We start from the raw sequence: 14,876 nt of genomic DNA, 5'->3' as shown, positions 1-14,876 counted from the left end.
TCATTCGTTACAGCTATAGCTATAAGTTTCCTCTTAGATAATGATTCACCAGTTGCCTCTAAATCAGATATTCGGATGATGTTTAGGTTTGGGGTCTGGGTTCATTTAGCTTCAAGCCAAAAGACAAAGAACTGCAAAGCCAAAGTGCAAACAATTCCACATAAGAGCAAATAGCTCCATTCTGACCATCCTCTCAGTCCTTGACCTTCCATCTCTTGGGACATCACATGAATCATTGAACCTGTATTTTTCATATATTACAGCTTTATTTTTTCAGCCCTGTCCTTATGTACTCATTTCTAGCAAATTCAGTAATTTACAGCCCAATCCTATGTTTGGACTGTGCCAGCAGAATGCGTGTTCTGTTGGTGTGCACAACCGCAAAAGTGCTGTAAACAGCTTTGTGATAACCTTAGTAGCCAGCGTGGTGGTGCCTTTCCATGCGCTGCTAGTGGCCATCAGAGCACCTGCTAGATCAGCTAAGTCTGGTGTAGGGGTGGGCAGATGGAAGGCGGGGAGGGGTATAATTGGGCAGGGGGAGGGCAGTAACAGAGATGGGTGGATCAGTAGCATTTGTCCTATCCTAACCCCCTTCCTGGGCCTGATCCACCTGCACAGATCAACTTGGAATTGTGCCAGCAATATTACTGGCTCAGGTCTGAGTTGACTTATTGCAGCTGCTGGGGCTTACCCAGAGGCAAGGGGACAAATGTCCCTTTACCCCAAGGAGACCTCCAGCAGCCAAAAATCTCCCATGGGATACAGTGTAGCCCACATCAACTCCACTGCATTGCTGCATGGGAATTTAGATAGGATTGGGCTGTTACACTTCTATTACTTTTAAGCCCTTCAAGGGGACAAATGATACATTTAATATAATGCGTCGTTTGCCACTCGTTGTGTCCAAATTTGAAAATCATTGCCTGTTTTAGGTGCGCTTGCACTGAGATTTATCTGTTTGTTTGATTGTTTTCCATTTTGAATTACTCAGGAGAGTCAGAGATCACGCTTCAGAAGCATACAGAGTAAGCATAAGGTAGGTACATTTTCCTTGAAATTCGCACCTTAAAAAAAAAATAAAGCCTTTACCATGGCTTTCTTCTTCTGGAGATGTAATGAAGGCTGCTGCTGAATTCTGTCAAAGACTGAATTTGGAGTGTTCCCCCCCTTTAAAGACATTCCCCAAATGTGGTGGGCAGGGGCTATTACACAGGCTACCACACATTTAGCTTCCTTAAACATTACACCAATTCCTGGGTATATTTGGGGTGCTGATTCCAAAAGTGGCATCCGTTTTGCCCTATCACATCTAGTTTTGGAGACACGGCATAGCCTCTTTAGTGAATGGCTTCCTCATGAGGAAGCCTACACCATGGCTTGCTCATGAGGAAGCTGCTTGAAGCATTCTATATGAGGCTACACTGTATCTCCAAAACTAGACGTGATAGGGCAAAACGGATGACATTTTTGGAATCGGCACCCCAAATTCATATCAAAGCACCATAAAGTTTGGGGAAAAACTTTTCTGACCCTCAATTTTGTAGGCTGTGTTATTGGAATCTGCAGAATTAGTGCAGTTCTATGTGCCGCTATTTAGCAGCACATATGGACAAATATGATAATGTACAGCTCATGCTGAAGTGTGACTTCACTTCTCCCGCCCATGCTGCTAATTATAGTTTCAGGAGGTGATTTAAGATCCTGAGAACAGTGCATGATAAAGGTTAAATGTTTCCCCTTTGATGCTCCAAGTATAGAATCCCTTGTACCTCTTTTAAAGTTAAACACAAATATTTGTGCACATGCTCCACACACATGCACACACGTGTCCAGGGATCTAATCACAAACCTCTCACATCACATGAAGCTTGGCCCTCATCCATTCATGTAAAAAGGACAAGCCAGAATTCGATAACACTTGAGCTGCTTTGGTGTAATCAGATGTTTTTATCTTCCAGGTCTCCTTGCCAGAGCCTTTGTTTTCCTAAGGAAACAGACAAGAGCTGAATTGTCCTGAATCCATGCAGTTGCTCAGACTTCACAGCTCTTATTCTTTGCACAAAGGTAGTTGTAGAGCTGCTAACAAATGATGACATCACGTTTTTATCTCCTGTTAAACCAAAATACTACAATGAGCTCAATGTCTGGGAGGAGACAAATGGCCCTTCAGTTTTGACCCAAGTAGTTCTGGAGACAAGAGTAACTCTGCCTCCCCCTCTCACCCCTTTGCAACTATTATGTATGTGACTGGAGGATGCCATGTTGGTCTCACAGCCATGAGGATCGGTGATCAGAAGAGCATCAAAGAACAGCACGTGCAGTTTGAACACCTGATATGATTTCATCGTGCCAGGGGCTGCATGAATAAAGGAGCTCTTTCCTTCAAGTAGACCCTGTCAATCAGATCAGAAGTCCTTCACTTCCATGTTTGAAGAAACTGTGCAAGGAGCATAGTGAGGGCTGGGTGGTCCATTTTCTGCTCACTTATAGCAGGCAGAAAGGGGATCAATGAGGATCGCACCTGTTGCTGGCTGGAGGGAGGCAGTGCAAAGTCAGATGAAGGGCGCCCCAATCTGCCACCCTCTTGCCGTCCATCCCCCCCGCAATCCACCTCTGATGCAATCTGCATCATCTGGTCTTCTAGATGGGCTGCCCCTGCATTTTGTCAATCTCGACCAAGACTTCTAACATTTTCCAAAGAGCTGTCATTTCAATAAAACCTTTCTTTTTAAGGGCTATGTCCTGTGAGACTTTGGGCTGCTTCAGTTCTGACTATTTCTCTAAATGCAAACATGTTTACAATGCAAATATGTTTGCATGTCGGGAGATGCACCTAGCATTAATATGGGATACCTGTGAGAGTCACATACCAAAGAAAGAGAATTAATCTTCTTCTGTAGAAAATTTGAGTGGAAACACGGCAGGGGGTGGGGGGTTTCGAACTTTGTCTCCATCACAGTTCCACTCTCAATTCCACTTGCCCTGTCCGCAAACATTCTACACTTTAAAGAGAAAAAAGCTTCTCTCAAAAGCTGTAGCACTGATTTCAGTTTTCTGAAACTTTCAACTGGCTGTGCAATTCGGGAGGGGGAGGTGGGAGCAGCTTTTGCTATAGTGGCACAAGGACTCTGTGAGCCTGGGCAGGTTGCTCTGTCGTTCCATATCTGGCATGTGGCAAATTTGGTGGGAGGCAAAACCTTCAAAGCCAAGCTGCAGGCTGCTACTTCTGGGAGATTTGCAACCTGGAAATTCAGTGATGACATGACGATGCTGTATGTCTGACCCCTCTGCTGAAAAGCCCTGCCTTACAGGGCCGTTATTCAGACAACATGAAGACAGCTCATGTCAAATGCTTTGTGTACTTTGTGCATTTAAATCTTACGCATGATTAATCAAGGCAAGGTTTCCAACATGGTTCAAATTCAAAGGAGATCTATATCAGGAGAAAAACTAGAAGAATCTGCTTATTCTGTTTTGGAAAGATTGGCTAGGTAGCTCACTCAGATCTGGTGGAAGTTAAGGGTTTGACTCGTATGTTGTTATAGGAGACCTGGAGCTGCCACCACTCTGTGTCTCTCTGGGCCTTCTTCCTCATAATGTCTGCCACAACACAGTCAGTGACGTGACATCATGCCCCACATTATTGGCTGGCAGGATGGAGAAACACATCAGAATGACATCATGTCAAGTGTTGTATTGCAGGAAAAGAGGGACCAAGGAGGCAGAGAGCGGTGGCAGCTCTGTGTCTGTAACAACCTTTAGCTCTACCGTACTGCTGTGCTGCTACCTGAAACCAGAGTGTCAGGCCTCAGTGGAGTCAGACTCCACACTGCCATCAATTCCAGGTAGGGTCAAGATACAAATTCTCACTGAAAACATTCACTTTGAAATTGGGGGTGAAAATGCAGAAAGAGGGTTGAACCCCACCCATCAATTTTCAGGAAAAGATTTCATAGATCTTAGCAACCGTGGGCCCCATAAAATAAATACATAAATTCAAATGAAGAAGCATAATGATAGAATGATGCTACATAAGAAGGGTTGTGGGCCTAACATTTCTTTCACCCAGCAACCCCCATCATGTAGTATTGTTCTATGCAATGGGGCCATGGAAATTTTGCCCACCCCTTACAATTCCCCCCACTTATTCCACCACCTTCATATTGGCCGGCAAAGCTGGAGGATGCATTTCATCTTGGTGCTAGTTCTGAGGCCCAGGGAACTGTCTGCCCATTAGAGAAGGCCAGGGGTGGGTGCTCCCCTGGGGGCTGGGGATAAGGCCCTCGGTTTGGCTGTACTAGTCGTAAGAGGCAACCAAACAGCCACCGGGTAGATGGGACTCGTCAGCCTGGGAAGGCAGCTCACCTGAGAGAAGGAAAACTCTGATCCCAAACCTCCACTGCCTTGTGGCTACATCCAGTTATGGAAAAGGCTTCAGGAGTCAACCTCGAGGCAAAATCCGGAGCCGGAGTCCCTGAGGCAGTTCATGGCTCACGTTCTGGCAACTCCTGCGACGCCGCTGGAACCAACCGTATTGGCTTCTGCCTTTCCATTGGACCATTTCAGGGATGTGGAGAGGGGGGATTTGCTGCATGGGAAACAGTCTATCCTCCATATCTACTTTACCCTGGCTTTGCGCACTGGAGAGGACACTGTTCCAGAACCACTATTCAGAGTGCGACACCATAGTCTTCCGAGACTGAAGGATGCCAACATACAGACTAGGGGTGGGTGCATGGAACAAGACAGGTTGGGGGGTAAGCAGCTACAGAGGATCAGGAGAACCAGAAACAGGTGTGGAGCCAGAAGCAGAAAGAGGTCAGGCTCCAAGATGGCAATCAGGAAGAGAAAGCAGGAACTAGGCAGAGGCTTCACATGACAGACACATGGTTTGGACATCTGAGAGATCAGGGCTGGCCCAAGACCTCCTAATACCTGAGGCGGCATATCAAATGCTGCCCCCCCCCCAGTACATGCACCAGCCTCTGCTCCTCCCACTCTCAATGTTTTAGCTCAGTACTCTCCTCCTCTCCACATTTCCTCTTCCTCTCTGTCCCTCTCCTCTTCTTCCAATCCAGGGACAGGGATGTGAAGGAGGAGAGGTGGAGGCAAGAAAGAGAAGAGCACCCCTCCCCTGCACCAACCTGCTGCTTGATGTGGCAGCTTCAGTTGGTCTCACAGCTGGGCCAGTCTTGTCTTGAGACACTACTTCTGGTGTGCCAGACTTGGCCCTGGGCGGGGGGGGGGGCAGAGTGAGATCAACTGACTGGTTAGAGCACTGGAGAACTGCAGCTCAGATGGTACCCTTGAAATTAAGAACACCATCTGCCAAGCTTGCACTTAGAACAGGACATAAGAACATATGAAGAGCCCTGCTGGATTAGGTCAAGGGCCCATCTAGTCCAGTTTCCTGTATCTTGCAGTGGCCCATCAAATCCCTTAGGGAGCACTTTAGGCAACAAGATACCTATACTCTGGTGCCACTCCCTTGCCCCTGACATTCAGAGACAGGCTACGTCTAAAACCCAAAGGTTGCATAGCTTGTTGATGCAATCCAGAAGTTACATCATGACTTGTAACCTGCGATGGATGTTTCCTCCCTAAATCTGTCCAATCCCTTTTTAAAGACAATAACACCAGGTGCTATCATCACATCTTGTGGCAAGGGGTTCTACAGATGAATTTACATGTTGTCTGCTCTTACTCTCCCATCAGCCAATATTAGTGGATGTCCCCTGATTCTGGTGTCATGTGTGAGAGGGGAAAGAACTTCCTTCTTTCCACTCTATCCATTCCATGCATAAACACACTCATGGTGCAAACGGCGAGGCACCAGAACCTGATTGCTGAGGCCTCTCGTTTGAGATATCCACACCGGTGGCGTAGCTAATGATTGTGTAGCCCGGTGCCAAGCTCAAAATGTTGCCCTGGAAGTGATGTCACAACAGGAAGTGACATCACACCAGGGCTTTTAAAAAAGTGAAAATTGGGAGGAACCCACCTCCTCCCCCCAGCAGCTTGCCACCCATTTGCTCTGCTGCCTCCTCTCAGTCAGTGGCATAGCTAAAGCATCTATCTGCTACCTGCAGTCAAATAAGATTTGTAGCCCCCCCCCCCAGACAAAATAAAATTTAATTAAGTGAATAAATAAAAAGCATGCCCCTTATCAGTCAGACACACTGTGCTGGGGTGAAAAGGGATGGTTATTCTCCCCTTGCTAAATATAAGAGGGGTATCACTTGAAAAAGTGCCTTTTTACCCAGTTAGCAGAGGTAAATGTATTATGATACATGGAAATGAGAGCTGACTCATATTAACACCTTATTGGTTTCATGCTGTCTCATGATAACATGTCATTGCAACATGTCAATAACATAATAACATGTTATTGCCTCTCAGAACAATCAGTTTCATTGGTCAGTTCTGAGTTGGGAAAATCCACTTTTTGTTCCATAAGGCAGTAGTGTTTTCATTTTATGGTTAATTGGCCATAACATTTGATAGAATACAGATATTCCAATGCAGTTTGTTTCATTGCATTCAGCATAAAATTACCTTTCCAATGATACATAACATGATGGTATTATTCATACATGCCAAGATTTGAACAATTTTGGTCACTAGTATCAAGCTCAGCTTGTTACCCCCTAAAGCTTGATGTCTGGTGCAACTGCTATCCCTTACACCCCCTTAGCTACGCCACTGATCCACACACACACACATACACCCCAATGATTACACAGAATTGTTTTTCTTTAAATGAATGGAAAAAATGGGCCTTAAAATGGGCTTATCATTAGCAATGTCCCAGGCACTAACCAACAGGCACTCATGGTATTCATGCAGCCACATTCTACATAGCACTCCCAGTAGTAAAGAACACACTCATTTGGTGAAGAAAAATATTTTCCCTAGTGACAAAATATTGTGAGTGCAAGAAAAATGCACATCTTTGGAAGAAGACACCTGCATCACAAATAGGTAACAAATGTACATTTGTTATTGCACAAATGGAAGTAAATAGTAATAAGGGTACAGTCAAAAATCTTGGGGGGAGAAGCATACATGTTTAATGGGAACTGAATTTAGGATGGGAATCAGAAAAGGGCTTTAACTATTATGGATGCAAAGTCGCTGGCAGGGAACCAGGGGTAAAAATCCACGCTGGATTTAAGACATGGGTGGAAAAAAATGTCCTGGTCTTTGCTTAGATGCTTCATCTGTTACCAGTGGGATCATCACCTATAAGGCTTTTTTTTCTGCATACAACCTGGATTTTTCCTGCTATTCCTAGGGCATAGCGAGATGTTATAAAAGGCACTTTCATTGGTACAACTCTGTGGATGGGTTTTGCTTGCAACCCAGAGTCTGACTGACTGCAGTATTTTGGGTTCATGGAGGGATTTTAAATTTGGTCAGATAGGCCAGTGTTAAGCAAGCAGATGTCCTCCTAAGGAACGTTGCTTGGCTCTCTTCTATCCAGAGTTATTGCTTTGCAAAGAACCTCCCAAGGAATTTTCTCTCTGCTTTATGTGCAATGCACTCTGTCTTGGCCTGAATGGATTGTTCTACCTGTGTGCAGAGAATTGCTTTAGATGATCTTACAAGTTAAAATGATTCCTCCCTGGTGAATGATGGTATCTGTACAGTGCACCATCCATGTGGAACAGCCTACCCAATTCAGAAAGGCCTCTTAAGCCATTTCTGCCCAGTGTTGCATATACGCAACAGGAATCAAATGTGCACACCTGTGGGCTGGGCAGAAATGGGTTTAGCTAACATACACACTGGAGTTTGCAGTGTCAACCAGTGAGAAGCACCGTTCTCTCTTTTGCAGGATAATGCAGGCCTATCCATGTCTCAGCCATCACCGGGAAAGATTAGGTGTGGCATCGATTCAGCCGCAGCTGTTTCCTTAAAGTGATATGAAATCAGTGAGTTAGTGAGCACAGTAGGTGCTTTTCTGAAAACTGGGTGGCACTCTGCCATCAGAGAGTGGAATCGCTATACATTTTCAAAAGAATACAGAGCCCATGTGAATGTGATGATTGGCTGAGATCATATTTCCTTTCCCCCACACTTGTACAAGTCATCTGGCTGGTAAGGCACTGCCTCCATTCAGAAATAACGCATAATGTCACTAGTTATTTCAAGAAGAGGAAGGGTAGTGTAGTTCCCTTGGGGAGATGACGACATTCGCTTAGGGGGTTAGGAGCCTCTGTGTGCTAATGTGTGTCTCGGGAAAAGCGAACACACAGTGTTCACTCACGATTATTGCTTCCTGAGTTGGATACAAACTGTGCTGTCAATTTCCAGCATGACGCATCCTTTTGAACTAGACGGGGGAGGGTGGTGTGTGCATGTGTGTCAGGAAACTACACATTCCTGTGATGATGCAAAGCAATCCCACTGGGGCAACAGAACTGTGGGAAGTATAAATTGGACTTGTCCAGAAACAGCCTCCGAGATTTGCTCTTGGAAGCTTGAGTCTGAAAACAAAGGTATGTGGACATTTTTGTTTTGTTTTGTCTTTGAAAACTCTGAGGCTTTTCCGAACCAGATTGTCTGAGTCCCTTTTGGTTTATTAGTTGTTAAAAGTACAGTACTTATTAAACTGCTTTCTTTTTTATCATTATCATGGTTACCCACAACTACTGTTTTAAGTTGTAAGACGAAATGGACTTGTTACAATGAGCTCGGCATCTTGTTCTTGAAGAGACTTGATTTGATAGGAAAGGCTGCAGAAGACTTTGAGAGTATATTGCAGTATGTGAACGGGTCACCTGCTTGAACTAGCTGGGTGTTCTACTAAACATTCCTTCCTTCTCCTGTGGATACATCTGGTTTGGTGAACCTTGATGCCTCATGTTCTCTGTTATGTGGCAGCTACAATCTATTGCAGTGTTCTTCAACCTTGGGGTTGGGACCCCAATGGGATTGCAAAACCTCAGTTGTGGGGTTGTGACAACTTATGGGAGTGAAAAGAGTACCCCTTCAGGTACCAGGAGACTGTGTCCCAGTCCTGCTCAGGTTCTTAGCAATTGTGCTAAAACAGCTTTTACTAGTGCCAGTCTTCATGGCAACTATTTCTGCTCTCTCTAACAAGAATACTTGACTACAGTGAACAGTATTAGGAGGGTGAACAGTATTAGGAGGGTGTAATGGGCCGAGGAGTTGGCAGCAACAGGGGTGAGGGTGGGCAGAAAGGGTCTAGGGGTGTGTGTGTGTGAAATTGTTGGTGGGTCCCAAGCTTCATATTTTATTTTCTTGTTGGGGATGTGGCACAAAAAGGTTGAAGACCACTGGTCTATTAGATGCTTGGAGGAACTGACAATCACGACACTGATATTAGATAAGCACTGTAAGATGAGCATGCATTAGATAGGACAAGAAAGTAGGAGAATGGCTTGGTGAAGAGGACTGAAAGTCCCCAAGAAAAAATTTCTTTCAGAAGAAACATGTGCATTAATGGAAAGTGTTGCTCAGGCACTCAACATATTTTTATCTATTTAAAATATTTTCATTCTGCCTCTCCATAACTTCTGCCCCACATGGCTTAGAATTAAAAAAAATGACAATTTTTAAGGAAATCAAATTTAAACAAAATATAAAATTAATAAACATTCAGCAAACCGCCATAATCAGTAGCAGTAAAGGTCTAGAAAATCATAATTTTGAGGCGGGGGACTGAATTTACTTTCACGTAAATACAATGTATTTTTGGCCCCCAAAAGTTACCTTTCCGAGGGAGATCTGTTTTGTTTTGTTTGTCGTGAAAAATACAGAACGGTTTGATGGAATACTTGAAAGGTGAATCTGGTCTGAGATGTCTTCAGAACCCACTGCTAGGGTCACTGATTGTTGCAGGGATAAGTAACCAGGCAGTGGCCACAGGATTGGGGATGGTGATGATGGTGAAGATGACGATGATAACAACAACTTGGGAGAAAAGTACTTAGTGTGTTTTAGGATATTTTAGGGGTAGAGAAAAGACCAAACTGAAAAGAAACTTTTCCATCCCAAGATAATTTGGGTCCTGTGATGGACAACTCAAAAGCTCTCTCTACATCCCACTGATAAACTTATGACACGGTCTATCAGAAAGTTCTTCTGCACTTGCTCCATTTGAACTGAACTTTCCAGTGGATTCTGCCCCATAGCTCAGTTCTGTCTTTTCCCCATTCTGCACCCCTGAATGGTGCTCCAGATCGGCGCCCTTGGCTCATGGTAGAGCTGCTTCCATCTTCTTGCTTTATAGCCAAAACCATTAAGAAATGAATAATCTTCCTTGACCTTGTTATAGTAAAACAGAGCTGTGATAGGGTATTGACTTTATGATACCATCCACAGTAATATTGGCCCTGTAAATGGGAATCCTGGTGCCTACTTCAGCCATGGCTATGCTGGGTGACATCAGACTCTCAATCTCAGTTATCAATCTTGAAAAGAAAAAGAAAAAAGATGAAGGATGGTTGCCTTTCTAAATACCTTTCTTTTTTACTGTCTTCTATAAAGGTAATGGAAGATATTTTTCCCCACATTCTTGATCCTACACATCACTTCTGTGAAGTCCTGAAGGACCAGAGAAGGAGGCTACATGACAACATCAAGAACCTCCGTGACACCTCCCGGAGAATCCACAATCTGCACAGGCGCACCTTGATTGCCAATCTCACCGGGAGTTCTTTGAGTGCAGCAGGTGCCATCACAGCCATTGTGGGACTCACCTTGAGCCCTGCTACTTTTGGGGCCTCTCTTTTTGCTTCTGGTGTGGGGCTAGGAGTGGCTGCTGCAGGAGGGGCAGTCACTGTAACTTCTGATCTCTCCTTAGTGGTCACTAGTTCCAAGTTGGTCAGGCGGTTAAATGAGATTGTAGTGACTTGTCAAAACCAGATGCGAGAAATCAAGGACTCTCTGGAATTCCTGCGTCAAAAGCAGAGCCCAAATGCACCCACCTTATTGCCAGCAGAGAAAAATGTGGCCATGTTATTGTATAATTCCGTCACCTTGATGGTGTTCTGTGGCTCTCAAGGCTTCCTGGTTCCAGAGCATGCAAGAGAGATGACAAAAGCAAGTCATGCTGTGCTCAGAGCAAAAGTTCGGAAGATGCTGGAAAACATGGAGGCCTGTGCGAGACCAATGGATGAAATCTGTGAACTTCTAGAGAACAGGGAAGAATTTCCCATGAAGACCAAACCACTTGAACCCTGGGAGGTCAGAATTGCCCTTGAGGAGCGAGGCCTCACTTGCTAAAACAAACTCTAGTTTCCTTGGGAAAAAAAACAAGTAGTGACTGGGGCTAAAATAACTTCAGCGCATTGTGTTGTTATTTTCTCTTGTTACCATTTAAGACTGTGTCCCAAAGGGAATTTCTCCAAGAATCAAAAATGTGCTAATGCAAAAATGTGATTCCTCCTCTTTTTGCAGCCCACATATCAGTGGACCCAGCCTCCACTGCTTTTCTACCTATGCACATGAGAACAATTAGACTGGCCCATGTGCCAGCACCTTCTGAGGTTTGATGTCTGCACATCATAGCTTATTTTTCTGACAATGTCACCCAGGGCCATCAAGAATAGATGGCTTAATGTTCCGAAGCCCTGATGGGAAACAATCAGTAATTAACTTTCTATTGGACGCTTGCAATGTTGAACTGGATAAAAATCGTGGTCATGATGGAACTACAGCCAGCACCCAAAGGAGATGGCTTGAGATTCCAGAACCTGTAGCATGCAAAGCAAAGTGAGGCAGATAAAGAGGGACTGAATGTGCCAGAGTCATTCCTAGTGATGCTTTCAGGAGCAGATGGGAATTGATTGCCTGCAGAGGTATAACTATAAGGCCCGGTACCTGGGGCACTGACATCACAATGTCACATGACATTATAATATTACTTCTAAGTTCTCCCTTAAGGAGGAGGCACTGGTGGCTTCATACCCCTGTTCCTTCTTCTATGGAGGCTCCCCTTTGGGGAATGGGGGGGGGGTGGCACGAAGCCACCAGCACCTCCTCCTCCAGGGAGAACACGGAAGTGACTGCCTTCCACATTGCACCCCTCCAGCATAGTGCCATGGGGCAGGTGCCCCTCAGGCTCCACCCTAGTTACACCTCTGATTGCCTGCACAGTCAGGGCAAGAGTTTAATCAGTGTTGCTCTGTCATCCCTTACAGTTTGCAACACATTCTTCTTAGCTTTATCTAATCTTGGCATGTCCTTTCCACACTGCAACCTCAGGAACATGCTGTGTATATCGAAATGTTTTTTATTTATTTATTTGTTATTTAACTTATTGTTGGATTATGGTTATATTTATAGACATAAGACAGTTGCCCCAAGATGGAAGCACTTGCTCCGCAGGGCCAGAGCGTATTAAATCAACATCCAAGTGTCGTTTTAAATGGGTTTGGCAAGCATTTTCCTTGTCTGTTTCCTTACAGAACAAAAACTAAAAACCAAGAACTAACTCTCTTTTTTCATATTTGAGATTATTCCAAATAGTCAATCAGTTCTGTGTATAAATATTCTGAAGTCTGACTTATCAGAATGAGAAATAACAACTCAAGTGAGAGAGGCGGGTGAATCCTTAAAATGGCTCCATCATAGCTCCTACATAGCTGCTCAGAAAAGACAGGATAAGAGTAACTAAGGGCCCAATCCTATTCAATTTTCCAGGACTGGTGTAGCCATGCCAATTGGGTGTGCACTGCATCCTGCGGTGAGGAGGCAATCACAGGCTTCCTCAAGGTATAGGAACATTTGTTCCCTTACCTCGGGGCTGCATTTTGGTTGCACCGGTGCTGGAAAGTTGGATAGGATTGGGTCTTTGGTCATTTACATTTACATTATTGCCTCTCAGACAGAAGCTGGTAGTTTCTTCATGAGTGTTGTAACTTATGGCTCTGTTACGTTGATAATTTTTGCACAAATGCTTGGTAAAGGCAGGTAAGAAACTGATGGACTGTGTTTGAAATATACTTTTGAGAAGCTGGTGAAGCGGAAGACCTAAGCAGAATATGGGTTTGGGGTGACCAGATAAAATGGAGGACAGAGTGCCTATATCTTTAACCATAGTACAGAAGAGGGAATTTTGGCAGGTGCAGCTTTTTAAACCCTACCATGTTGAGTTGCATCTGCCAAAATTTCCTCTACTATACTATGGTTAAAGGTAGGGGCGTGACTCTGTATCCATGTGCGTTCATTCCGTTCCTGAACTCGCCCCCCCCGTGGATTCCTGAATCTGCAGATATGGGGGACACCTCCCCACCCTCCGAAGGCTCTTCTGAGCCCCACAGAGGCTGCCTCAGAATGGCTGTTTAGGCCGACAAAACACGACAAAAAACGTCTGGTTTTTCCATAAAATCAGAAGTGACATTTTTAATGCCTTTAAAAAGCTTTATGAGGGCTGGGGAAGCCACTGAGTAAGTTCCCCTCGCCTCTGGAGGGTGCGTGGAGGGTCCGGATCTGCAGAATCGTGGATACGGATCTGGGGCTACGGGGCCCCCCGGATAGGCTGGAAGTATCAAATTCTTTTCATACAGTGAGCCAAATAGCATTCATGATGCCTGCTGCAGGCTGGAAGCAATCTCATTAAGTAGGTCATGACCAGAAATAAGCACTTTTTCCTCACACAGGAACTCATTAGTTGCAAATGACAGAAGAGAAAATACGCAAATCTTGATCATATTTTCAAGATATGGGAGAGCCCAATTATCATGTGGGCTGCCCTTTCAGCAGTGACAACATAGCACAGCTCTGCAGCTGAGAGCAGCTGATGGTGATGCTGGGGAGAGCCCAAGGGCCAAATAGAGCAGGCTTTATATTTGCCACCCCTGGTATAAGCACTCTGTCCTCCATTGTATCTGGTCACCCTGGAAAGGGGGCACTCTCTTCACAACAGCTGTGAAACAACTGACAACAACCGGGCTGGTTTCTTGAATACAGACGGAGGCATGTCGGGATAATAATGTTAGTTGAGAGACTGAAAGTTGGTGGTTGGGGATGTGATACTGAGGGGTTTCAAAGTCCTGCATGTCCAGCACGGGTGAAAGAAAACAACATGCTAGTTTCATGACAGATTTAGTTCTTATAATGCAACTTCAACACATTTAGGATTGATCTGCACACTTGGCGAGCACTGCAGGATTTGTGGCTTTTCTTGATCTGCTTCCCCCCTACCCCCTATACGGATATATGTGAGAGAGAGAGTAATTTTGGAAACATATAAAAAATACCATACAACTGAAAAGCAGTCACAATTAACTCCTTTAATTAATTTGCACTCCTTGAAATGTAGCTGGAGACTTCGGGGGGGGGGGGGGGGAGAGAAACAACTGTGCCTTTTGTATGTTACACCTCTGATTGCAAATCATGCAAATCAATCTTTAGTGAGCACTGAACACAGTGTGCCCCCCAGTGCATACTAACTGCATACTAACTGCAGTATATGAGAAGGTAATGAAGAGATTATTTGCAAGATACGTTTATGGTTTCAATCTCACTAAGGTAGGAAAGTTCTGTCTGGCCTGTATCACTTTAGTTTGTAGCTGGAAGTTCACAATATTCCACAATGGTTGAATGTTATTCCATGCAGAAATTTCTTCTACATAGAAAACTAGATGCCAGGGTTCTAGCCAAGCCTTTTCTCTCACATGCTAGTATTCTATGTGCAAGGATTTTTTTCCCTCCTATGAAGGAGCATTCAGTTATGAGTCTTCACCTGCTGCTCTGAAGTAGTACAGCTGAAGCATAGACAGCACTAGTGAGAAATAGGCTGTAGATGATGTGTACTAAGGCTCAAATCATAATAACACAAAAACAGCCCTGATGGATCAGGCCAAAGACCCATCTAGTCCAACTTCCTGGATTTCACAGTGGCC

General features: G+C 44.6%; 1 protein-coding gene across 1 annotated transcript; it reads left to right on the top strand.

The window, feature by feature from the left end:
• The first annotated feature begins 8,259 nt into the window (after window positions 1–8,259).
• Window positions 8,260–12,464, top strand: APOLD1 (apolipoprotein L domain containing 1). Its single transcript, XM_066633890.1, has 2 exons — window positions 8,260–8,501; window positions 10,516–12,464. The coding sequence occupies exon 2, from the start codon at window positions 10,519–10,521 to the stop codon at window positions 11,251–11,253; it is 735 nt and encodes a 244-aa protein (XP_066489987.1). The 5' UTR covers window positions 8,260–8,501; window positions 10,516–10,518; the 3' UTR covers window positions 11,254–12,464.
• The last annotated feature ends 2,412 nt before the right edge of the window (window positions 12,465–14,876 follow it).

The sequence above is a fragment of the Tiliqua scincoides genome, chromosome 7 (genome assembly GCF_035046505.1).
Source record: "Tiliqua scincoides isolate rTilSci1 chromosome 7, rTilSci1.hap2, whole genome shotgun sequence".
In the NCBI taxonomy this organism is placed as follows: Eukaryota; Metazoa; Chordata; class Lepidosauria; order Squamata; family Scincidae; genus Tiliqua; species Tiliqua scincoides.
Note: the sequence above shows the minus strand (reverse complement) of the source record. Positions and strands in the feature narration are given on the sequence as shown.